Genomic DNA, 27789 nt, shown 5'->3' with positions numbered 1-27789 from the left:
CACAGTGCCTCGGTCTGGAACCCCCACTCCTACAACACAGGGTCACAGACACTGCCCACAGTGCCACGCTCCGGAACCCCCATCCTCCAACACAGGGGTCAGACACTGCCCACAGTGCCACGTCCCAGAACCCCACTCCTCCAACACAGGGTCACAGACACTGCCCAAAGTGCCACGCTCCGGAACCCCCATCCTCCAACACAGGGGTCAGACACTGCCCACAGTGCCACACTCTAGAACCCCCACTCCTACAACACAGGGTGACAAACACTGCCCACAGTGCCACGTCCCAGAACCCCACTCCTCCAACACAGGGTCACAGACACTGCGCACAGTGCCACACTCTGGAACCCCCACTCCTACAACACAGGGTCACAGACACTGCCCACAGTGCCACGCCCCGGAACCCCCATCCTCCAACACAGGGTCACAGACACTGCCCACAGTGCCACGCTCCGGAACCCCACTCCTGCAACACAGGGTGACAAACACTGCCCACAGTGCAACGTCCCAGAACCCCACTCCTACAACACAGGGTCACAGACACTGCCCACAGTGCCACGCCCCGGAACCCCACTCCTACAACACAGGGTGACAGACACTGCCCACAGTGCAACGTCCCAGAACCCCACTCCTACAACACAGGGTGACAGACACTGCCCACAGTGCAACGTCCCAGAACCACACTCCGACAACACAGGGTGACAGACACTGCCCACAGTGCCACGCCCCGGAACCCCACTCCAACAACACAGGGTGACAGACACTGCCCACAGTGCCACTCCCCGGAACCCCACTGCTACAACACAGGGTCACAGACACTGCCCACAGTGCCACACTCCGGAACCACACTCCGACAACACAGGGTGACAGACACTGCCCACAGTGACCCGCCCCGGAACCCCCTTCTTCAAACACAGGGTCACAGACACTGCTAACAGTGCCACGCTCCGGAACCCCAGTCCTACAACACAGGGTCACAGAAACTGCACACAGTGCCAAACTCCGGAACCCCCACTAATACAACACAGGGTCACAGACACTGCTCACAGTGCCACTCTCCGGAACCCCCACTCCTACAACACAGGGTCACAGACACTGCTCACAGTGACACACTCAGGAACCCCACTCTTACAACACAGGGTGACAGACACTGCTCACAGTGCCACACTCCGGAACCCCACTCCGACAACACAGGGTCACAGACACTGCTCACAGTGCCACACTCCGGAACCCCACTCCTACAACACAGGGTCACAGACACTGCTCACAGTGCCACACTCTGGAACCCCCACTCCTACAACACAGGGTGACAGACACTGCACACAGTGCCACGCTCCGGAGCCCCCACTCCTACAACACAGGGTGACAGACACTGCACACAGTGCAACACTCCAGAACCCCCACTCCTACAACACGGGGTGACAGACACTGCACACAGTGCCTCGGTCTGGAACCCCCACTCCTACAACACAGGGTCACAGACACTGCCCACAGTGCCACGCTCCGGAACCCCCATCCTCCAACACAGGGGTCAGACACTGCCCACAGTGCCACGTCCCAGAACCCCACTCCTCCAACACAGGGTCACAGACACTGCCCAAAGTGCCACGCTCCGGAACCCCCATCCTCCAACACAGGGGTCAGACACTGCCCACAGTGCCACACTCTAGAACCCCCACTCCTACAACACAGGGTGACAAACACTGCCCACAGTGCCACGTCCCAGAACCCCACTCCTCCAACACAGGGTCACAGACACTGCGCACAGTGCCACACTCTGGAACCCCCACTCCTACAACACAGGGTCACAGACACTGCCCACAGTGCCACGCCCCGGAACCCCCATCCTCCAACACAGGGTCACAGACACTGCCCACAGTGCCACGCTCCGGAACCCCACTCCTGCAACACAGGGTGACAAACACTGCCCACAGTGCAACGTCCCAGAACCCCACTCCTACAACACAGGGTCACAGACACTGCCCACAGTGCCACGCCCCGGAACCCCACTCCTACAACACAGGGTGACAGACACTGCCCACAGTGCAACGTCCCAGAACCCCACTCCTCCAACACAGGGTGACAGACACTGCCCACAGTGCAACGTCCCAGAACCACACTCCGACAACACAGGGTGACAGACACTGCCCACAGTGCCACGCCCCGGAACCCCACTCCTACAACACAGCGTCACAGACACTGCCCACAGTGCCATGCTCCGGAAACCCAAACTACAACACAGGGTGACAGACACTGACCACAGTGCCACGCTCCGGAACGCCACTCCTCCAACACAGGGTCACAGACACTGCCCACAGTGCAACGTCCCAGAACCCCCCCTCCTACAACACAGGGTGACAGACACTGCCCACAGTGCAACGTCCCAGAACCACACTCCGACAACACAGGGTGACAGACACTGCCCACAGTGACACGCGCCGGAACCCCACTCCTACAACACAGGGTGACAGACACTGCCCACAGTGCCACGCCCCGGAACCACACTCCTACAACACAGGGTCACAGACACTGCCCACAGTGCCACACTCCGGAACCCCACTCCTACAACACAGGGTCACAGACACTGCTCACAGTGCCACACTCCGGAACCCCACTCCTACAACACAGGGTGACAGACACTGCACACAGTGCCACGTCCCAGATCCCCACTCCTACAACACAGGGTCACAGACACTGCCCACAGTGCCACGCTCCGGAACGCCATCCTCCAACACAGGGTCACAGAAACTGCCCACAGTGCCACGCTCCGGAACCCCACTCCTACAACACAGGGTAACAGACACTGCCCACAGTGCCATGCTCCGGAACACCCAACCTACAACACAGGGTCACAGACACTGCCCACAGTGCCACGTCCCAGAACTCCACTCCTCCAACACAGGGTCACAGACACTGCCCACAGTGCCACGTCCCAGAACCCCACTCCTCCAACACAGGGTCACAGACACTGCCCACAGTGCCATGCTCCGGAAACCCAAACTACAACACAGGGTGACAGACACTGACCACAGTGCCACGCTCCGGTACCCCACTCCTCCAACACAGGGTCACAGACACTGCCTACAGTGCCACGCCCCGGAACACCAGTCCTACAACACAGGGTCACAGACACTGCCCACAGTGCCACACTCTGGAACCCCCACTCCTACAACACAGGGTGACAGACACTGCCCACAGTGCCACATTCTGGAACTCCCACTCCTACAACACAGGGTGACAGACACTGCCCACAGTGCCACGCTCCGGAACCCCCATCCTCCAATACAGGGTCACAGACACTGCCCACAGTGCCACACTCTGGAACCCCCACTCCTACAACACAGGGTCACAGACACTGCCCACAGTGCCACGCTCCGGAACCGCCATCCTCCAACACAGGGTCACAGACACTGCCCACAGTGCCACGCTCCGGAACCCCACTCCTACAACACAGGGTAACAGACATTGCCCACAGTGCCATGCTCCGGAACAACCAACCTACAACACAAGGTCACAGACACTGCCCACAGTGCCATGCTCCGGAAACCCAAACTACAACACAGGGTGACAGACACTGACCACAGTGCCACGCTCCGGAACGCCACTCCTCCAACACAGGGTCACAGACACTGCCCACAGTGCAACGTCCCAGAACCCCCCCTCCTACAACACAGGGTGACAGACACTGCCCACAGTGCAACGTCCCAGAACCACACTCCGACAACACAGGGTGACAGACACTGCCCACAGTGCCACGCCCCGGAACCACACTCCTACAACACAGGGTCACAGACACTGCCCACAGTGCCACACTCCGGAACCCCACTCCTACAACACAGGGTCACAGACACTGCTCACAGTGCCACACTCCGGAACCCCACTCCTACAACACAGGGTGACAGACACTGCACACAGTGCCACGTCCCAGATCCACACTCCTACAACACAGGGTCACAGACACTGCCCACAGTGCCACGCTCCAGAATGCCATCCTCCAACACAGGGTCACAGAAACTGCCCACAGTGCCACGCTCCGGAACCCCACTCCTACAACACAGGGTAACAGACACTGCCCACAGTGCCATGCTCCGGAACACCCAACCTACAACACAGGGTCACAGACACTGCCCACAGTGCCACGTCCCAGAACTCCACTCCTCCAACACAGGGTCACAGACACTGCCCACAGTGCCACGTCCCAGAACCCCACTCCTCCAACACAGGGTCACAGACACTGCCCACAGTGCCATGCTCCGGAAACCCAAACTACAACACAGGGTGACAGACACTGACCACAGTGCAACGCTCCGGTACCCCACTCCTCCAACACAGGGTCACAGACACTGCCTACAGTGCCACGCCCCGGAACACCAGTCCTACAACACAGGGTCACAGTCACTGCCCACAGTGCCACACTCTGGAACCCCCACTCCTACAACACAGGGTGACAGACACTGCCCACAGTGCCACACTCTGGAACTCCCACTCCTACAACACAGGGTGACAGACACTGCCCACAGTGCCACGCTCCGGAACCCCCATCCTCCAACACAGGGTCACAGACACTGCCCACAGTGCCACACTCTGGAACCCCCACTCCTACAACACAGGGTCACAGACACTGCCCACAGTGCCACGCTCCGGAACCGCCATCCTCCAACACAGGGTCACAGACACTGCCCACAGTGCCACGCTCCGGAACCCCACTCCTACAACACAGGGTAACAGACATTGCCCACAGTGCCATGCTCCGGAACAACCAACCTACAACACAAGGTCACAGACACTGCCCACAGTGCCACGTCCCAGAACCCCACTCCTCCAACACAGGGTCACAGACACTGCCCACAGTGCCAGGCTCCGGAACCCCCATCCTCCAACACAGGGGTCAGACACTCCCCACAGTGCCACGCGCTGGAAACCCCACTCCTACAACACAGGGTGACAGACACTGCCCACAGTGCCACGCCCCGGAACCCCACTCCGACAACACAGGGTGACAGACACTGCCCACAGTGCCACGCCCCGGAACCCCACTCCTACAACACAGGGTGACAGACACTGCACACAGTGCCAAACTCCAGAACCCCCACTCCTACAACACAGGGTCACAGACACTGACCACAGTGCCACACTCCGGAACCCCCACTCCTACAACACAGGGTCACAGACACTGCTCACAGTGCCACACTCCGGAACCCCCACTCCTACAACACAGGGTCACAGACACTGCTCACAGTGCCACACTCCGGAACCCTCACTCCGACAACACAGGGTGACAGACACTGCCCACAGTGCCACACCCCGGAACCCCACTCCTACAACACAGGGTGACAGACACTGCCCACAGTGACACGCCCCGGAATCCCACTCCTACAACACAGGGTGACAGACACTGCCCACAGTGCCACGCCCCGGAACCCCACTCCTACAACACAGGGTCACAGACACTGCCCACAGTGCCACACTCCGGAACCCCACTCCTACAACACAGGGTCACAGACACTGCTCACAGTGCCACACTCCGGAACCCCACTCCTACAACACAGGGTGACAGACACTGCACATAGTGCCACGTCCCAGAACCCCACTCCTACAACACAGGGTCACAGACACTGCCCACAGTGACACGCTCCGGAACGCCATCCTCCAACACAGGGTCACAGACACTGCAAACAGTGCCACGCTCCGGAACCCCACTCCTACAACACAGGGTAACAGACACTGCCCACAGTGCCAAACTCCGGAACACCCAACCTTCAACACAGGGTCACAGACACTGCCCACAGTGCCACGTCCTAGAACCCCACTCCTCCAACACAGGGTCACAGACACTGCCCACAGTGCCACGCTCCGGAACCCCACTCCTACAACACAGGGTAACAGACACTGCCCACAGTGCCATGCTCCGGAACACCCAACCTACAACACAGGGTCACAGACACTGCCCACAGTGCCACGTCCCAGAACCCCACTCCTCCAACACAGGGTCACAGACACTGCCCACAGTGCCACGCTCCGTAACCCCCATCCTCCAACACAGGGGTCAGACACTGCCCACAGTGCCACACTCTAGAACCCCCACTCCTACAACACAGGGTGACAGACACTGCCCACAGTGCCACGTCCCAGAACCCCACTCCTCCAACACAGGGTCACAGACACTGCCCACAGTGCCATGCTCCAGAAACCCAAACTACAACACAGGGTGACAGACACTGACCACAGTGCCACGCTCCGGAACCCAACTCCTCCAACACAGGGTCACAGACACTGCCCACAGTGCCACGCTCCGGAACCCCAGTCCTACAACACAGGGTCACAGACACTGCCCACAGTGCCACACTCCGGAGCAACACTCCGAGAACGCAGGGTGACAGACACTGCCCACAGTGCCATGCCCCGGAACCCCCTTCTTCAAACACAGGGTCACAGACACTGCCAACAGTGCCACGCTCCGGAACCCCAGTCCGACAACACAGGGTCACAGACACTGCTCACAGTGCCACACTCAGGAACCCCACTCCTACAACACAGGGTGACAGACACTGCTCACAGTGCCACGCTCTGGAACCCACACTCCTGCAACACAGGGTCACAGACACTGCTCACAGTGCCACACTCAGGAACCCCACTCCGACAACACAGGGTCACAGACACTGCCCACAGTGCCACACTCAGGAACCCCACTCCTACAACACAGGGTGACAGACACTGCACACAGTGCCACGCTCCGGAGCCCCCACTCCTGCAACACAGGGTGACAGACACTGCACACAGTGCAACACTCCAGAACCCCCACTCCTACAACACGGGGGTCAGACACTGCCCACAGTGCCACACTCTAGAACCCACACTCCTACAACACAGGGTGACAGACACTGCCCACAGTGCCACGTCCCAGAACCCCACTCCTCCAACACAGGGTCACAGACACTGCCCACAGTGCCACACTCTGGAATCCCCACTCCTACAACACAGGGTCACAGACAGTGCCCACAGTGCCACGTTCCGGAACCCAGCTCCTCCAACACAGGGTCACAGACACTGCCCACAGTGCCATGCTCCAGAACACCCAACCTACAACACAGGGTCACAGACACTGCCCACAGTGCCACGCTCCGGAACCGCCATCCTCCAACACAGGGTCACAGACACTGCCCACAGTGCCACGCTCCGGAACACCCAACCTACAACACAGGGTCACAGACACTGCCCACAGTGCCAGGCTCCGGAACCCCTATCCTCCAACACAGGGTCACAGACACTCCCCACAGTGCCACGCGCTGGAAACCCCACTCCTACAACACAGGGTGACAGACACTGCCCACAGTGCCACGCCCCGGAACCCCACTCCTACAACACAGGGTGACAGACACTGCCCACAGTGCCACGCCCCGGAACCCCACTCCTACAACACAGGGTGACAGACACTGCACACAGTGCCACACTCCGGAACCCCACTCCTACAACACAGGGTCACAGACACTGCTCACAGTGCCACACTCCGGAACCCCCACTCCTACAACACAGGGTCACAGACACTGCTCACAGTGCCACACTCCGGAACCCCCACTCCTACAACACAGGGTCACAGACACTGCTCACAGTGCCACACTCCGGAACCCCCACTCCTACAACACAGGGTGACAGACACTGCCCACAGTGCCACGCCCCGGAACCCCACTCCTACAACACAGGGTGACAGACACTGCCCACAGTGCCACGCCCCGGAACCCCACTCCTACAACACAGGGTGACAGACACTGCACACAGTGCCACGCTCCGGAACCCCAGTCCTACAACACAGGGTCACAGACACTGCTCACAGTGCCATGCCCCGGAACCCCACTCCTACAACACAGGGTGACAGACACTGCACACAGTGCCACGCTCCGGAACCCCAGTCCTACAACACAGGGTCACAGACACTGCTCACAGTGCCACGCCCCGGAACCCCACTCCTACAACACAGGGTGACAGACACTGCACACAGTGCCACGCCCCGGAACCCCACTCCTACAACACAGGGTGACAGACACTGCACACAGTGCCACGCCCCGGAACCCCACTCCTGCAACACAGGGTGACAGACACTGCACACAGTGCCATACTCCGGAACCCCCACTCCTACAACACAGGGTCACAGACACTGCTCACAGTGCCACACTCAGGAACCCCACTCCTACAACACAGGGTGACAGACACTGCACAGAGTGACACACTCCGGAACCCCCACTCCGACAACACAGGGTGACAGACACTGCACACAGTGCCACGCTCTGGAAACCCCACTCCGACAACACAGGGTGACAGACACTGCACACCGTGCCACGCTCCGTAACCCCCACTCCTGCAACACAGGGTGACAGACACTGCCCACAGTGCCATGCTCCGGAGCCCCCACTCCTACAACACAGGGTGACAGACACTGCCCACAGTGCCACGCTCTGGAACCCCCACTCCTACAACACAGGGAGACAAACACTGCCCACAGTGCCACGCTCCAGAATCGCTCTCCTACAACACAGGGAGACAGACACTTCCCCCAGTGCCACACTCCTGAACCCCTCTGCTCCAACACAGGGTCACAGACACTGCCCACAGTGCCACGTCCCAGAACCCCCACTCCTACAACACAGGGTCACAGACACTGCTCACAGTGCCACACTCAGGAACCCCACTCCTACAACACAGGGTGACAGACACTGCACACAGTGCCACGCTCTGGAACCCCCACTCCGACAACACAGGGTGGCAGACACTGCACACAGTGCCACACTCCGTAACCCCCACTCCTACAACACAGGGTGACAGACACTGCCCACAGTGCCACGCTCCGGAGCCCCCACTCCTACAACGCAGGGTGACAAACACTGCCCACAGTGCCACGCTCCGGAGCCCCCACTCCTACAACACAGGGTGACAGACACTGCACACAGTGCCACGCTCCGGAACCCCCACTCCTACAACACAGGGTGACAGACACTGCACACAGTGCCACGCTCCGGAACCCCCATCCTGCAACACAGGGGTCAGAGACTGCCCACAGTGCCACGTCCCAGAACCCTACTCCTCCAGCACAGGGTCACAGACACTGCCAACAGTGCCACGCCCCGGAACCCCAGTCCTTAACACAGGGTCACAGACACTGCCCACAGTGCCACACTCCGGAACTACACTCCTACAACACAGGGTGACATACACTGCCCACAGTGTCACGCCCCGTAACCCGCTTCCTCAAACACAGGGTCACAGACACTGCCCACAGTGCCATGCTCCGGAACCCCCATCCTCCAACACAGGGAGACAAACACTGCCCACAGTGCCACGCTCCAGAACCACACTCCTACAACACAGGGAGACAGACACTGCCCACAGTGCCACGCCTCGGAACCCCACTCCTCCAACACAGGGTGACAGACACTGCCCACAGTGCCACGCCCCGGAACCCCACTCCTACAACACAGGGTGACAGACACTGCCCACAGTGCCACGCTCCGAAACCCCCACTCCTACAACACAGGGAGACAAACACTGCCCACAGTGCCACGCTCCAGAATCGCTCTCCTACAACACAGGGAGACAGACACTTCCCCCAGTGCCACACTCCGGAACCCCTCTGCTCCAACACAGGGTCACAGAAACTGCCCACAGTGCCACGTGCCAGAACCCCACTCCAACAACACAGGGTCACAGACACTGCCCACAGTGCCACGTCCCAGAACCCCCACTCCTACAACACAGGGTCACAGACACTGCTCACAGTGCCACACTCAGGAACCCCACTCCTACAACAAAGGGTGACAGACACTGCACACAGTGCCACGCTCTGGAACCCCCACTCCGACAACACAGGGTGACAGACACTGCACACAGTGCCACGCTCCGTAACCCCCACTCCTACAACACAGGGTGACAGACACTGCCCACAGTGCCACGCTCCGGAGCCCCCACTCCTACAACACAGGGTGACAGACACTGCACACAGTGCCACGCTCCGGAACCCCCACTCCTACAACACAGGGTGACAGACACTGCACACAGTGCCAACTCCGGAACCCCCATCCTCCAACACAGGGGTCAGAGACTGCCCACAGTGCCACGTCCCAGAACCCTACTCCTCCAACACAGGGTGACATACACTGCCCACAGTGTCACGCCCCGGAACCCCCTTCCTCAAACACAGGGTCACAGACACTGCCCACAGTGCCATGCTCCGGAACCCCCATCCTCCAACACAGGGAGACAAACACTGCCCACAGTGCCACGCTCCAGAAACACACTCCTACAACACAGGGAGACAGACACTGCCCACAGTGCCACGCCCCGGAACCCCACTCCTCCAACACAGGGAGACAAACACTGCCCACAGTGCCACGCCCCGGAACCCCACTCCTCCAACACAGGGTGAGAGACACTGCCCACAGTGCCACGCTCCGGAACCCCCACTCCTACAACACAGGGTGACAAACACTGCCCACAGTGCCACGCTCCAGAATCGCTCTCCTACAACACAGGAAGACAGACACTTCCCCCAGTGCCACATTCCGGAACCCCTCTGCTCCAACACAGGGTCACAGACACTGCCCACAGTGCCACGTCCCAGAACCCCACTCCTACAACACAGGGTCACAGACACTGCCCACAGTGCCACGTCCCAGAACCCTCACTCCTACAACACAGGGTCACAGACACTCCCCACAGTGCCACGCGCTGGAACCCCCACACCTGCAACACAGGGTCACAGACACTGCCCACAGTGCCACGCCCCGGAACCCCACTCCTCCAACACAGGGTGACAGACACTGCCCACAGTGCCACGCCCCAGAATCACACGCCTTACTGCCGCCCCCTGCCCAATCGCTACTCCTCACCATCCCTGTAACCCCACTGTTTACCAACTCAAACCCTAACTAGCCCCCCCTTACCCCACCCCGCACAGCCCTCTTACCCCACTCCTCACCCCCTCCCATACCTGACTCCTCACATTTTATAACCCGGCCCAGACTCTAAAATCTCTGTGAAAGGAGTGCCTTTATAACCAGGCCCAGACTCTGCGATCACTTTTAAAGGAGACCCTTTATTATCAGGCTCAGACTCGACAATCCCTGTTAAAGGAGACCCTTCATAATCATGCTCAGACTCTACAATCCCTGTTAAAGGAGACCCTTTGTAACCAGGCCCAGACTCTACAGTCCCTGTTAATGGAGTGTCTCTTTATAACAATTTCAGGAGACACTATGTATGTGGAAGGGATGAACCTCTTTTCCTCTTTGATTCCGGATTCTAATCATAGAACCATAGAAACGTTACAGCACAGAAAGCGGCCATTGTATCTGCACCAGCTGAAAAAACTAGCTGCCCATTCGAATCCACCTTCCAGCACCTGGTCAGTAGCCTTGCAGCTTACAGCACTTCAGGTACTGGTAGGCTAACGGGCTCGGAATCTTTTATTTCACTAATTTCTTTCCTTCTTTCTCCTAGTTCCCGATGCAAGCAAGAACGTTCCGGGTAACACTGCTGAACTGCAACTTACGGGTCTGAGTATGAACACAGAGTACACGGCACAGATCTACGGTGTCAAGGGAGGCAGCAAGAGCTCAAAGCTCAGTACCACCTTTGTGACTGGTGAGTAATTGAGCGAGCACTGCAGGAAGTGCAGGCTCCAGGATGGAGACTGGGCCCTCATTCCACATCTTGTTAGACAATGTGAGATGTGGGATCCCTGTGGAATTAGGAAGCCCTTTGAAATGTGCTGAGTTGGTGCAAGTCCCTTTCTCGCTAACTATCAACCGCTCCTCTCTTCAGACTCTGATCTGCCAAGGGAACTCACAGTGCGTGACATCTCATCGAGTGAAGCCCTGGTCTCGTGGACGGCCCCGAGAGCCCCAGTAACTGGATATCTCCTCCTGTATGGGACAGGAGGGGACGTGACTCAGGTAACTGACCGCAATCAGGCAGCTCATCAGTGATAAGAGAAGCAAAGAGAGAGCATGAAAAGAGACTGGCTAAACTGGTCCCGGGGATGAGGAGGTTGTCCTATGATGAGAGGCTGAGTAAATTGGGCCTATGGTGTCTGGAGTTTAGAAGAATGAGAGGCGATCTAATTGAGACATAACAAGATTTTGAAAGGGCTTGATAGGGTAGAAGCTGAGAGATTGTTCCCATTGGTCAGGGAATCTTAAACACGGGGACACAGTTTCAGGATAAGGAGCCAATAATTCAGGACTTAGATGAGAAATGACTACACTCAAAGGGTTGTGAATCTTTGTAATTCTCTACCCCAGACTGTTGTGAATGCTCCATCCTTGAATACATTTAAGGCTGGGATAGATAGATTTTTGGTCTTGAAGGGAATCAAGGGATATGGGGAGCAGGCAGGAAAGTGGAATTGAAGCTCAAGATCAGCCATGATCGTATTGAGTGGGGGAGCAGGCTCGATGGGCCGTATGGTCTACCTCTGCTCCTATTTCTTGTGTTCTTGTGTTCTGGTATTCTGGCCATCACGGGAGATGACCAGTCCTGATGGACTAGCTGATCTCTTCCTGCCCGCCAACTTTGTATTTGGAATGTTCACTCAACAACACCTTACAATGTGCATTGATATACTGCCTGTCACAGGAGTGTAACTGGACAATTCTTAGCTCTCCAGTGTCTCCCCTATGAGCCATACAATCTCCAAGTAGCTAGGCAAGAGTTTTGAAGATGAAGGGGTGATCTGATTGGGGGGTTTCACATGATTGAAGGATTTGATGGGGTAAATGGAAAGTAACTATTTCCTCTGCCGGAAGGAGTCCAGAACAAGGGGTCATGACCTTAAAAATTAGAGGCAGGCTGTTCAGTGGTGATGTCAGGAAGCATTTCTTCACACGAAGGGTAGTGGAAATAATTAACTCTTTGCCCCGTGCGCATCTCGTCTTTTCCACGTGAAATGCTGGCGTGTGATGTGAAAACCCGCGGGCTTTTCCCTGCCTGGTTTCTGACTCCGCCCCTCGGCCTTCCCTCCACAGCGAGCGATGCTGGACGCCACGGCGACGAGCCACAGACTGCACCATCTTCTCCCCAGCACCGGGTACACGGTGAGGCTGCACGCCTTGCGGGGCACTGACAGAGCGGCCGCCATTACTGCTCCCTTCAGTACAGGTAGGTGTTTGGGAGCGAACATTCCTGGAAATCTTCACCCATTCCCCCAACCCCTTGCCCCTTCGTCATGCCATCAATGGTAGCAAGCTCTGGGCTGTGGGCATCACTGGCAATGTCAGCATTTATTGCCCATTTGCTCATTGGCCAGAGAAGATGATGATGTTGTTGATGTGCCCCCTTCTTGAGCCGTTAGTGAGTTTGATCCCACTGAGGATATAGTCCAGAGGCAGGCTAAGAGTCAACCACATTGGGGTGTGGGTCTGGAGTCCCATATAGGCCCAGACTGGTTAAGGACACCATCTTCCCTTCAGTAAAAGGACATCAGTGAAGCAGTTGGATTTTTACAGCAATCCAGAGGCATCAGATCACTTTTACTGACAACAGTTCTTGATGAAACTGAATTCAAATTCTTCCCGGGTCAGACCCAAACTTGCCTTCTCTGGATTATTATTTGAGTCTCTGAATCATGAGTCCAGTAACAGAACCACTACAGCACCGTAACCTGTGGCACCTTAACCTGCGGCCCCATATCCTCAGGCACCGATGTTGATTTTTGCTCCCCTTAAAAGGGGCGACTGTAAACTCGGACTTTCCGCGCGTTCCTAGTTTCTGACTTAGAGTAACAGGGATTTCCTCCTTGCGCCTGCACTCTCCGGGATTGTGTACACTGCGATCCCCTCTCTGATCTTTCTTGTAGTTGGTGCCCACATCCCATTCCCCAAGGACTGCGGGGAGGAACACAGCAACGGAAGGACAGAGTCCAGCACTGTCACCCTCTACCTGAACGGGAACAAGGACAAACCCATCAAAGTTTACTGCGACATGAGGACCGATGGCGGAGGCTGGATGGTAAGTATGATGCTCGGAAAGTCAGGGGCCGCTATTCCTCCAAGATTGTACTGGATTCTGCAGGAATTAAAAAATTAATCACCTGGACACTGCTGTCAGCAGCAATCGGGAGAAAGATTATACGGGGCATTGAAAAGAAAACAAAATGGGGCTTTATATTTCAAATTTCTTTGACCATTTCCATTTATTAGCTTTGAAGATTATTGGAGATGGGGGGAAGAAAGGCTGTTTGATTGGACGGAGCAGTTGGAGGCTGCTGGTCATGTAATGAAACCTCCCAGGATAACGGCCAAGTAGAGTTGACGACCCTGTGTTAAGGGTCAGGGGTCAGAGTCAGTGTGGTGCTTAGACTGAGGTTGACCCGAGTGTTAGAGGCCCACCTGCTGGGATCGTGGGAGGGGAAACTCTTAGTTAACAGGCCTTAGATTCAAAGGCCCGTGTTATATATTATTATGCAATCTGTCAAGGGCTAGGAACTAATTGTTATGTGTAAGTATTCTGGGGGCTGCATTCATAGCTGCACTGGACAGTCATGTGACGTGTAACAGAATGGACCTTGGGTAGTCCTGTACTAGGCAGTATGGAAGCTGAATGAATAAAACGAAGAACTCCAGCCGTTCCAAGTCTAAAGTGTGATTATTTCTAACATATGGGAACCAGAAAACAACCATGAGACATAATAGCCCATCTTTCAAAGAATCTATTTTTTTCTCTCATTCCTAATAGATTTGAATTTCCTTTTTCTCCTTTTCTTTTTTCCCTTCATTCTTCCCCTCATTCATATCTTCTCATTCCGATGGTCTCATTGTCCTGGCTTATTTAATTCATTTCTTTATGGAAAGGGAACTATCAGAAACAGGACGGAGTCAGATTCCAGGGGTGTGAGGTCAGAGGCAGGGGGCTCGAGGTCAGATGCCAGGGGCATGAGGTCAAAGGCCAGGGCGCGGGGTCAGAGGATGGGAGTGTGAGGTCAGAAGCCAGGGACCAAGGTCAGAGGTTGGAGCACTGAGGCAGAGTGTGGGGCCTTGAGGTCAGAGGTTGGGGCACAGGGTCAGCGGCTGTGGGCGTGAGGTCAGAGTTTTAATGGGGGTGTCAGAGCTGGTGACGTGGGTCAGAGCTTAAACAGGGGTCAGAGCTGGTGGCATGGGGTCAGTGTTAAAACAGGGGTCAGAGCTGGTGACGTGGGGTCAGAGTTCAAACACGGGGTCAGGGCCGGGATATTGACGGTTATAGCCACTCTAGAGCTTCCAGTCTCAGCAGATTAAAAGTTAATCTCCCTGTCAGTATTCCAAATCTCATGACCACACTCTGAGCTCAGGACATGTCCTCAGCTTGTCGTACCAACACACACAGAGGCAGCAGATCATATTCCTCTTTCCCTCCTCAAGGTTTTCCAGAGGAGAATAAACGGCAAGACCAACTTCATGAGGACCTGGAAGGCCTACGTGGCTGGCTTCGGGGAGCTCGCTCAGGAACACTGGCTGGGTAAGTGTGCACTTCCTCAGTGGGAGTCAGTAATACCTCCCCTGGTCACCACAGAGTCTGAATTGAGACCTGCTGCAGGACGAGGCCATTCACTGAACTGCAGGCACCATATATTCTTAACGTAAGTGAAATCAAAGAGCTTGAAATTGTAGCAGATGGGACTGATGCTGACATTCATACCTTGTTAATAAATGACCCAGGGCCTCATTGTCACATGTCCAGTCTTCATTCATCTGTCCAGAATATATTAAAAATGCTACATCTGCACACATCACTATTTGGATTATTAGCTTTTATGTCACATTAATGATGCTATCTGCCTATATAAACCTGTCACATTACAGTTACATCCTACTGTCCACCCAGACAGTTAACTAAGGTCCTGAGAAGGAATCAAGCTTGGAAAATCTATAAATATTTCCTTCTTTTTAACGTGTCTGACCTTGAACCTTCGATTCAAGTCTGGGGCACAGATGGTTTCATATGGAAGCTAAGTGTGAGGACAGAGAACACTGGAACCTGGGGTCTCCGAGACTGGTCTCCATGGCCTGAGATGGGGCAGACAGGACTCTCCCAGAGTAGCTTTTCCCAGAATTGCCCCTAGACTGGTCTCCATGGCCTGAGGAGGGGCAGAGAGGACTCTCCCAGAGTAGCTTTTCCCAGAATTGACCCTAGACTGGTCTCCATGGCCTGAGGAAGGGCAGACAGGACTCTCCCAGAGTAGCTTTACCCAGAATTGCCCCTAGACTGCTCTCCATGGCCTGAGGAGGGGCAGACAGGACTCTCCCAGTGTAGCTTTTCCCTTTACTGCCCCTAGACTGGTCTCCATGGCCTGAGGAGGGGCAGACAGGACTCTCCCAGAGTAGCTTTTCCCAGAATTGCCCCTAGACTGGTCTCCATGGCCTGAGGAGGGGCAGACAGGACTCTCCCAGTGTAGCTTTTCCCTTTACTGCCCCTAGACTGGTCTCCATCGCCTGAGGAGGGGCAGACGGGACTCTCCCAGAGTAGCTTTTCCCTTTATTACCCCTAGACTGGTCTCCATGGCCTGAGGAGGGGCAGACAGGACACTCCCAGAGTAGCTTTTCCCTTTACTGCCCCTAGACTGGTCTCCATGGCCTGAGGAGGGGCAGACAGGACTCTCCCAGAGTAGCTTTACCCAGAATTGCCCCTAGACTGCTCTCCATGGCCTGAGGAGGGGCAGACAGGACTCTCCCAGTGTAGCTTTTCCCTTTACTGCCCCTAGACTGGTCTCCATGGCCTGAGGAGGGGCAGACAGGACTCTCCCAGAGTAGCTTTTCCCTTTACTGCCCCTAGACTGGTCTCCATGGCCTGAGGAGAGGCAGACAGGACTCTCCCAGAGTAGCTTTTCCCTTTACTGCCCCTAGACTGGTCTCCATGGCCTGAGGAGGGGCAGACAGGACTCTCCCAGTGTAGCTTTTCCCTTTACTGCCCCTAGACTGGTCTCCATGGCCTGAGGAGGGGCAGACAGGACTCTCCCAGAGTAGCTTTTCCCTTTACTGCCCCTAGACTGGTCTCCATGGCCTGAGGAGGGGCAGATAGGACTCTCCCAGAGTAGCTTTTCCCTTTACTGCCCCTAGTACAAGTCTCCATGGCCTGAGGAGGGGCAGACAGGACTCTCCCAGTGTAGCTTTTCCCTTTACTGCCCCTAGACTGGTCTCCATGGCCTGAAGAGGGGCAGACAGGACTCTCCCAGAGTAGCTTTTCCCTTTACTGCCCCTAGACTGGTCTCCATGGCCTGAGGAGGGGCAGATAGGACTCTCCCATGGTAGCTTTTCCCTTTACTGCCCCTAGACTGGTCTCCATGGCCTGAGGAGGGGCATACAGGACTCTCCCAGAGTAGCTTTTCCCTTTACTGCCCCTAGACTGGTCTCCATGGCCTGAGGAGGGGCAGACAGGACTCTCCCAGTGTAGCTTTTCCCTTTACTGCCCCTAGACTGGTCTCCATGGCCTGAGGAGGGGCAGACCGGACTCTCCCAGAGTAGCTTTTCCCAGAATTGCCCCTAGACTGGTCTCCATGGCCTGAGGAGGGGCAGACAGGACTCTCCCAGTGTAGCTTTTCCCTTTACTGCCCCTAGACTGGTCTCCATCGCCTGAGGAGGGGCAGACGGGACTCTCCCAGAGTAGCTTTTCCCTTTATTACCCCTAGACTGGTCTCCATGGCCTGAGGAGGGGCAGACAGGACTCTCCCAGAGTAGCTTTTCCCTTTATTACCCCTAGACTGGTCTCCATGGCCTGAGGAGGGGCAGACAGGACTCTCCCAGCGTAGCTTTTCCCAGAATTGCCCCTAGACTGGTCTCCATGGCCTGAGGAGGGGCAGACAGGACTCTCCCAGAGTAGCTTTTCCCTTTACTGCCCCTAGACTGGTCTCCATGGCCTGAGGAGGGGCAGACAGGACTCTCCCAGAGTAGCTTTTCCCTTTACTGCCCCTAGACTGGTCTCCATGGCCTGAGGAGGGGCAGATAGGACTCTCCCATGGTAGCTTTTCCCTTTACTGCCCCTAGTACAAGTCTCCATGGCCTGAGGAGGGGCAGACAGGACTCTCCCAGTGTAGCTTTTCCCTTTACTGCCCCTAGACTGGTCTCCATGGCCTGAGGAGGGGCAGACAGGACTCTCCCAGAGTAGCTTTTCCCTTTACTGCCCCTAGACTGGTCTCCATGGCCTGAGGAGGGGCAGATAGGACTCTCCCATGGTAGCTTTTCCCTTTACTGCCCCTAGACTGGTCTCCATGGCCTGAGGAGGGGCAGACAGGACTCTCCCAGAGTAGCTTTTCCCTTTACTGCCCCTAGACTGGTCTCCATGGCCTGAGGAGGGGCAGACAGGACTCTCCCAGAGTAGCTTTTCCCTTTACTGCCCCTAGACTGGTCTCCATGGCCTGAGGAGGGGCAGATAGGACTCTCCCAGCGTAGCTTTTCCCAGAATTGCCCCGAGACTGGTCTCCATGGCCTGAGGAGGGGCAGACAGGACTCTCCCAGAGTAGCTTTTCCCTTTATTGCCCCTAGTACAAGTCTCCATGGCCTGAGGAGGGGCAGACAGGACTCTCCCAGTGTAGCTTTTCCCTTTACTGCCCCTAGACTGGTCTCCATGGCCTGAGGAGGGGCAGACAGGACTCTCCCAGAGTAGCTTTTCCCTTTACTGCCCCTAGACTGGTCTCCATGGCCTGAGGAGGGGCAGACAGGACTCTCCCAGAGTAGCTTTTCCCTTTACTGCCCCTAGACTGGTCTCTATGGCCTGAGGAGGGGCAGATAGGACTCTCCCAGAGTAGCTTTTCCCTTTATTGCCCCTAGTACAAGTCTCCATGGCCTGAGGAGGGGCAGACAGGACTCTCCCAGAGTAGCTTTTCCCAGAATTGCCCCTAGACTGGTCTCCATGGCCTGAGGAGAGGCAGACAGGTCTCTCCCAGAGTAGCTTTTCCCTTGATTGCCCCTAGACTGGTCTCCATGGCCTGAGGAGGGGCAGACAGGACTCTCCCACAGTAGCTTTTCCCAGAATTGCCCCTAGACTGGTCTCCATGGCCTGAGGAGGGGCAGACAGGACTCTCCCAGAGTAGCTTTTCCCAGAATTGCCCCTAGACTGGTCTCCATGGCCTGAGGAGGGGTAGATAGGACTCTCCCAGAGTAGCTTTTCCCTTTATTGCCCCTAGCACAAGTCTCCATGGCCTGAGGAGGGGCAGACAGGACTCTCCCAGAGTAGCTTTTCCCAGAATTGCCCCTAGACTGGTCTCCATGGCCTGAGGAGAGGCAGACAGGACTCTCCCAGTGTAGCTTTTCCCTTTACTGCCCCTAGACTGGTCTCCATGGCCTGAGGAGGGGCAGACAGGACTCTCCAAGAGTAGCTTTTCCCTGAATTGGGCCTGGAACTTTCTGCTGATTTTGCAGCTTCTCCCAGGATATGACATGGCTGGGTGGGTTTAGGAGGAGAGCGGGGAGGAGGAAATGGGTTGACAGATGACCTACTCCTGCTCCTATTTCCTCTGTTCCAATGAGACCTCTGGTTAATCCTGGACTCCTCCTGCACTATAGGTCTGGAGAACCTTCACCAGCTGACATCACAGCGACGCTATGAGCTACGTGTCGATCTGAGGAACGGGAACGAGTCTGCGTACGCGACTTACGATAACTTTGTGGTGGAGAGCGCTGCCCAGAAATACAGGCTGAGGCTGGGAAAATACGCTGGTAATGCAGGTGAGTGAGACGTCCAAGAGACACCGGGGAAAGCTTTCCCACCTCATTCTACTGCTCTGTACACCCGGCGACCCTTATTTCTGCTTCATACTTCACCTAACGCAAGAAAACATGGCTCGCCCTCCCCCAGGTCTGCCTCTGGGTCTGTGTCTGTCACCAAACCACAATCAGGGCAATAGGACACTTGGCGGGGTTATAGGAGCTGCCTTAAACTGCCTTTGTCATATGACTATCTTCATTAGTACTCTCACCTTTTAATGTAGCGCACTTATTACCAGACTCCCGAATATATCATTAAAGAGACACAGCCCATTATCCAATTCTATTCTATCACTCAATATATCCCTTCATTATCAGACTCGATTACATCATTAAGCTGACCCTCCCTCGCTCACTTTAAGGCACTCAGTTCTCCCACACTCTGTACATATCCTTCCCTCACTTTGGTTACTTTGCCTGTGTGACATTTTCTGTTTAATATTTCATGTCTGACATTCTCTGTGTGACATTGCCCATGTGTCGTTGCCCATGTGACAGTGGCTTGTGACTTTGCCCATGTGATGTTGCCTATCTGGCATTGGCTAACGACATTCTCTGTGCGACATTGACCATGTGGCGTTGACTCTGCAACAGTGCCCATGTGACAGTGCCTGAGCACCATTACCCATGCGATGTTGACTGTGTGACACTGCCCAATGACACTGACTGTGTGACACTGACCATGTGATTCTGCCCAAGTAACACTGACCATGTGACACTGCCCAAGTGACACTGACCATGTGACACTGCCCAAGTGACACTGACCATGTGATACTGACGTGTGACAATGCTCTTCGGTGTTGCCCATACGACAGTGTACATGTGACAGTGCCCATGTCGCATTGCCCATGTGACAATGCCATTGCAGTGCTACCCATATGACTGTGCATGTGACAGTGCCCGTATGATGTTGACTGTGTGATGTTGCCTGTGTGACATTGCCCATGTAACAGTGCCCATGTGACATCATCCATGTGACATGGGCTATGCAGCATTGTCTGTGTGACATTGCCTGCAGTGACTGTACAGTAACTGAACCGTGTCCTTTCCACAGGGAATTCCCTGTCCTATCACCATGGCAGCAACTTCACCACGCTGGATGCAGACAATGATGAGGCTCTGACCAACTGCGCTATGTCGTACAGGGGCGGCTGGTGGTACAAGAACTGTCACCGTGTCAATCTTAATGGAGAATACGGAAACAACAGAGATCATCAGGTACTGTTCAATGACTCACTCACTCACTCAGCCCCTTGATTACACACTCACACAACCTCAGCCACTGTATAATGGCTTATTATTTACTTATAGGTCTGAAAACAATAGTGTGTTTCTCTTTCACTGACTGTCTTTTTCCTCCACAGGGTGTGAACTGGTACGGTTGGAAGGGATTCGAGTTCTCAATACCTTTCACTGAGATGAAGATGAGGCCTTATAACTTTGCCAGGGTCGTCAGGAAGGAGTGAGGATGAGGGGCACCTCCGGAGGATATTTCTAAAGCTCGCAGCTAACTCTTCTGCCCGGACTTGCCAATGTTACCGCGGTTACCATGAAGCCTACATTTTTTTTGCCTCTGTTTCTGTTTTACTGGGATCCAGGCCCACTGGCCCTTGACCTCCCCCCCCCCCCCGCCCCCCTGCCAACAACAAAACCACCACTGTATGGCCTCCCACTTGCCGGCCAGGCTTGTTACGATACAATCAGGATAGTGCGGTTCCAAAATTATTCACCAGAAATCTCATAGAATGAAGCAAATGTTGGAGAAGGAATTGGAAGGACCTCCAAAACTCCAAGACTGTAGATGGCACTGTTTTCCGATCACTGGCCTCTCCTATTTCTGCTGCTTGATAGTATATGAGTGCTAAGGTCAATCTCTAATATCAGAAACTCCCCATTGCATCTTTGGAGATTTAACTTTATGAACGTTGTTTGAAGTTATTTTTTGTTATTTTTAAATACATTTTGTGTGCCTTTTCTAATCCCTGTTGTGTCTTGTTTATCCGCCTCGATGTTTCCTTTCAGCCTCATCCAACTAGGTTGGAGCTATTGTTTTTGGGATATTGGGTGTACTCAGAGATTGGAACAAAAATTGGGGGTTGAGGATGTTGCTGCTACTGGTCATGTCTGGGTGAGATTGTGGGGCCCCGTGGACTATTCATAAAACAGACAGGAAACTTGCTCGTGCCTCCAGCTGGGACGATGGGCCTGTGTGGTACAGAGACTTCTCTGTCGAGACACTTGCACCATCAGTGCCCCTTTTGAATGATTCCCATGTGCACCTGTGTTGCACAGAATGGAACATTCTTACTTACTAGAATGGAGCATGGCTGCACTACACTGCATTCTGCCCAGGGGCCACAGAAACATCTGCCATTGCTGCATCCACTCTGCTAAATCACACTCCACTAAGACACATCAGTGAAGGCTTACGTTCAGGCTGCCTTGAGGCCGTGTCCCAAAATAAAGCCAGGTTGTTGCTGTCCTCAGAGTCTAGCTTGGGAATAAAGGAACAGGAGGAGGCCATTCAGCCCCTCAGGCCCATCCCACCATTCAATTAAATCTGTATCTTAACTCCATTTAACCGTCTTGGTTCACTAACCTTTAATCCCTTACCCAAGAAAAGAAAGCTATCAATGTCAGTTTTGAAATTTTCAATTGACCCCCGGCCTCAACAGCTTTTTCAGGGAGAGAATTCCAGATTTCCACGGCCCTTTCCATGGAGAAGTGCCTCCTGACATCACAGCCCCACCACTGCTATCATCAAGGGCTTCTCAGTGAAAATGCCCTCACTCCCATATCGAAAGGGTAGATGCTCCATGATGTGCCCCGATCCCAATATCTGATGAAGTTTCTCTAAAAGCTGTGCTTTGCCTTTAGATTGACGGTGTGGTACTTGTTCTACATTCTTCATTGAATTTGTGAGCAATGGCTGAAGGTTCTCGGTGGGTGAGGCAGACTTGTGTTGAGGTGTGTGTCCTGTGTGGGGTTTGGGGTGGGACATGTGTCATCAGCCTAGATTGGAATAATCTCACAGGCGAAAGAATTTACACACACACTCTCCAAGACTGGACTGCTCACTGAACCCATTCCAGACTGGTGTGGACAAGACAAAGCTCCTATGTTGTCTGCAACCTTGAATTGAATTAGATACAAGTGCCCAGTTGGTCTCTGAGTGTCGATGATTTCCCACACACCTCAAATATCAAAGGTCGCACAGGCCTGAAACGTTAGCTCTGTTTCTCTCTCCACAGATGCTGCCTGACCTGCTGAGGATTTCCAGCATTCACTGTTTTTGCTCAGGCTTTGCTCCAACAGTGGCACAGTGGTGCAGTGGTTAGCACTGCAACCTCACAGCTCCAGTGACCCGGGTTCAGTCTGGGTACTGCCTGTGCAGAGTTTTCAAGTTCTCCCTCTGTCTGTGTGGGTTTCTGCTGGGTGCTCTGATTTCCTCCCACAGCCAAAAGACTTGCAGGTTGATAGGTAAATTGGCCATTATAAATTGCCCCTAGTGTAGGTAGGTGGTAGGAGAATGGTGGGGATGTGGTAGAGAATATGGGGTTAATGTCGGATTAGTATAAATGGGTGGTTGTTGGTCAGCACAGACTCGGTGGGCCGAAGGGCCTGTTTCAGTGCTGGATTTCTTAATAAAATAAAAACAGGTGAAAGGTCAGGGTCAAAGGTGAACAAATCTGGGAATGGGCCTTGGGTAAAAAGATGTGAAGGGGGTAGACTTGACCTGCATCAGACTCACCTCATCCTATCTGAGGGAAGATAGCAGAAAGCCCAAAGCCTTTTCTTTCCCTCCAAAAATATACTTTATTCATAAAAATCTATAAAAAAACACATTACAAAACAGTTCCAATTTGACATTCCAGAAAGTGCAAAAGAAATCAGTTTCCTTCGATACAGAAAGTGAGTTTCCTCACAACCTTTCCATTCCATTTTATTTGCAATAAACATTTGCATTACACAGCAAAAACATATTTTGGTGTATACAGCCCAAGGGGTTTTGCACGGGTCTAGGACCTCGGTTCACTATGGCAGGGGGACCTTACACAGTGGTCTTTCCCCATTGAGCCTTTGTGGTAGCTGCCCCAAGCTTAAGTGCATCCCTCAGCACGTAGTCCTGGACCTTGGAATGTGCCAGTCTGCAACACTCGGTCGTGGACAACTCTTTGCACTGGAAGACCAGCAAGTTTTGGGAAGACCAAAGAGCATCTTTCACCGAATTGATGGTTCTCCAACAGCTGTTTATCTCTGTGTGGGTCCCTGGGAACAGACCATAGAGAACAGAGCTGCTCGGGATGAACCTCAACAAAAACCACTGCATCTCTTTCCACACTTGCTTTGCAAAGGCACATTCCAGAAGGAGGTGGGCAACTGTCTCTTCCCCGCCAAAGCCACCTCGAGGGCAGCATGTGGAGGCAGTGAGATTCCAGGCGTGCAGGAAAGATCTGACGGGGAAGGCCCTTTTCGCCACCGGCCAAGCCACGTCTTGGTGCTTGCTTGAAAGTTCTGGTGATGAAGCATTCTGCAAAATGACTTGGGCAGTCTGCTCGGGGAACCATCCGACAGGATCCACCATCTCCTTTTCCTGTAGGGCCTTGAGGACATTCCATGCAGACCCCTGCCCAACCGATTGGTGATCAAAGGTGTTTCTTTGCACAAACTTTTTCACAAAGGATAGGTGGTACGGCATGGTCCAACTGGATGAAGTATTCCGTGGCAATGTGACCAGGCCCATCCTTCGCAACACCGGGGACAGATAGAACCTCAGCACGTATTGACACTTTGCATTTGTGTACTGGGTTACTACGCACAGCTTGATGCAGCTGCACATGAAGGTGGTCGTCAGGTTGAGGACAACGTTGGGTATGATTTTTCCCACTTTATCCAGAAGTTTGAACATCATGTCCCTGTGAACACGGTCCATTTTCGATCTCCAGATAAAGCGGAAAATGGTTCGAGTGACCGCCAGGACGCAGGAGTGGGGTATGGGCCAGACCTGCGCCATGTTCAGTAACAACATGAGAGCCATGCACTTGACAACCAGGTTCTTACCCACAGTGAGAGAGAACGCTGCTCCCACTGCTCATTTTATGTTTTACCATGGCTATAATCTCCTTTCAGTTTTTCGCGCACGCCCCAGTCCCTCCAAACCATATCCCCAGCGCCTTCAGGTCATCTGACCTGACGGTGAAGGGAACAAAAGATCGGTCGGCCCAGTTCCCAAAGAACATGGCTTCGTTCTTTCCGCGATTTACTTTGGCTCGCGAGGCCAGTTCCAACTAGTCACAGATGCTCATCAGCCTGTGAACGGACAGCGGATCCGAGCAGAAGACGGCAACATTGTCCATGTACAGGGAGGCTTTGACCTGAGTGTCTCCGCTGCCTGAGATTGTCAGTTCTCTTATGTCCACATCCTTCCTAATGGACGTAGCAAAAGGCTCGATACAGCAAACAAACAAGGCAGGGGATAGAGGACAGCCCTGCCTGACTTCAGATTTGATCGGGAAACTTTCAGATTCCCACCCATTGATTGAGACTGCGCTACTGATGTTTGTGTAGAGCAGCTGGATCCAATTGCAGATTCCCTCCCCAAACCCCATTTTGGAGAGCACGTCCATCATGTGTGTGTGCAATATCCTATCAAAAGCCTTCTCCTGGTCCAAGCTGATGAGGAGGGTGTCCACCCACCTTGTCCTGTACATAGGCGATCGTATCCTTGAGTAGCACAAGGCTATCAGAGATCTTCTTGCTGGGTACAGTACAGGTCAGGGTGAATCACCAACTCCAGAGCAGACTTGACTTGACTGGCGATGACTTTGGACAGAAACTTGTAGTCTACATTAAGCAGTGAGATGGGCCGCCAATTTCTGATTTCCGTCCTCTCCCCCTTCTGCTTGTAGATAAGAGCGATGATGCCTTTCCTCATGGATTCTGACATGCTGCCGGCCAGAAGCATACTCTCGTACACTTCCAGCAGGTCCGGGCCCATCCAGTCCCACAGGGCCAAATACAACTCAACTGGTAAGCTGTCGCTTCCGGGAGTTTTACTTGTCACGAAGGACCTGATGGCCTTTGTCAGCTCATCCAGAGTTAGCGCTTTGTCCAGACTCTCCCGCATGCTGTCATCTAAGACCTCTGTGATAGATGACAGGAAGGACTGGGACGCCTTGCTGTCCGTGGGCTTCATGTCGTACAGCCCAGCATAAAAGGATTTGCTGATTCTTAGTATGTCAGACTGAGGAGACGTTACCCAGCCATCCTCTTCCTTCAGGCTGCTGATCACAGAGCTCTCTGTGTGTGTACCTTTTGAAAGAAGAAAGGCAAACACATCTCATCCTGCTCAACAGAGCGGACTCTGGACCGGAAGATGATCTTGGAGGCCTCCGTGGCAAAGAGCGAGGCCTGCTGGCTCTTCACCTCTTGGAGATCCTCCTTGATCTCGACCCCCATCGACCGCAGCCAGAGCAGATTCTGCATTCTTTTCTGGAGTTGGGACATTTCCCTCTGTCTCTCTCTCTCGCCCTCTGAAAACCTTTGAGGGTAAAGAAGCTCTTGATGTTCGCCTCGATTGCTTCCCACCAGTGCACTGGAGACTCAAAGAGGGATTTCATGGTTCTCCAACCTTTGTAACCCCTTTTGAGTTCCTCAATGTTCTCTGGGGTTAGCAGTGTAACATTCAGCTTCCATGTCCCACTGCCAACCCACTGGTCATCCTGTAAGTGACAGTCGGCCAGTAAAAGGCAGTGGTCAGAGAAGAACACCGGCTTGACGTGGTGGATCTGATCGTGACAGTTCGGGACACAAACAGGAAGTTAATCCTGGAACGGGCAAACCCGTCCGATCTTGACCAGGTGGATCTCCGCAGTGCTCCATCTGCAGGTTTGCTGGAGACGTTGTGCAGCTTGGCATCTTTTACTGTTTTGATTAGGAATCTGGATGTAGCGTCCAGTTTGCTGTCGTCACTGCCAGATCGTCCAGCTGCATCGATGATGCAGTTGAAGTCGCCGCCTAGAATGACTGACCTGGATGTCGTCAGCAGCAGTGGGAGCTGCTGGAGGACTGTCAGTCACTCGCTGAATTGAACTGGGGCATACACGCTGATTAACCGGAATGGAGCATTGTTGTACATAACGTCTGCAAAGAGGAGGTGAACTGCCCACCACCTCTTTAAATTCGGAGATGGTGAGGTTGCCTCCCCGCAGCAGAATACCCAGACCGGAGGAATGGGAATCATCTCCCCCTGACCAGATCGATGGCCCGTGGGACCACCATCACGACCATTGTCTGTAGGTGCTGAGGTGTGGAATTCCACACTCCTGGAGAAACAGCAGGTCGGCTTTGACCTTAGCGAGGTAGTCCAAGGTCGAAACACATTGCACAGTGGATTTAACGCTACACACGTTAATTGAAGCAATCTTTACACCCATTTTAAAGCTGGGTGTTGCTTCCAACACCAGGTGCCCTTGCTTGTCCCAGTCTTTGGGTATGTTCCTGCATAGGGTACGCAAGCTGTTTCACATTCGTTGGGCTCAGAAACCCCTCCTGGTTACTCATGGCGGGGTGGGGGGCGGGTTTGTTCTGCTGGGGTGACATCGGGGGATCTTGTAGGTAGCAAGGCTTGGGCTGTCCTCTGCTGGTGGTGTCTTTCCCCACTGTTCCTCCTCACAGACATCACTGCCCCCGGCTTCCCGGAGCTGGAGTACGTCAGACGATTCGCTGCTCTCGGTCTCCTGGAGCTGGGGTGCGCTTGGTTCAGCACTTTGGGGTTGGGGCACGCTGGGCCCGTCACAGCTTCCAGTGCCCCGGAGCTGGGGGGCTTTCTCTTCCAACTCCTTTGAGTTCTGTTGCTTCTTCTGCAGGAGCTGTCGTTCCGGCCCTTCCTCGTCTAATGAGGAGGAGCTGCCATAGTCTGTCTCAGACGGTAGCCTCCTCTTGCCACTGGTTTGGGTGGTGACCTGTTCCTTTTTAGGAGGCTTCTTCTTAGTGATTTTCCTTTGTACCACTTGCCACTGACCAGTTCGTCCAGCTGCTGCCTCCTCCTCCATTGATTCTGTCT

General features: G+C 54.3%; 1 protein-coding gene across 2 annotated transcripts in view; it reads left to right on the top strand.

Annotated features, from left to right (window-relative positions):
* LOC137346092 (tenascin-like) overlaps positions 1-21688 on the top strand; it is a 326039-nt gene extending 304351 nt beyond the window's left edge. For both annotated transcript variants that reach the window (XM_068009389.1, XM_068009390.1), the window contains 8 exons: positions 11491-11634; positions 11815-11945; positions 13017-13149; positions 13847-13998; positions 15387-15483; positions 19524-19685; positions 20779-20942; positions 21089-21688. In XM_068009389.1, coding sequence (XP_067865490.1) covers positions 11491-11634; positions 11815-11945; positions 13017-13149; positions 13847-13998; positions 15387-15483; positions 19524-19685; positions 20779-20942; positions 21089-21190 — 1085 coding nt within the window. In that variant the 3' untranslated portion in view covers positions 21191-21688. The remainder of the gene's footprint in view (positions 1-11490; positions 11635-11814; positions 11946-13016; positions 13150-13846; positions 13999-15386; positions 15484-19523; positions 19686-20778; positions 20943-21088) is intronic.
* The last annotated feature ends 6101 nt before the right edge of the window (positions 21689-27789 follow it).

The sequence above is a fragment of the Heterodontus francisci genome, chromosome 29 (assembly GCF_036365525.1).
Source record: "Heterodontus francisci isolate sHetFra1 chromosome 29, sHetFra1.hap1, whole genome shotgun sequence".
NCBI lineage: Eukaryota > Metazoa > Chordata > Chondrichthyes > Heterodontiformes > Heterodontidae > Heterodontus > Heterodontus francisci.
This window is presented reverse-complemented; position numbering and strand designations above follow the sequence as displayed.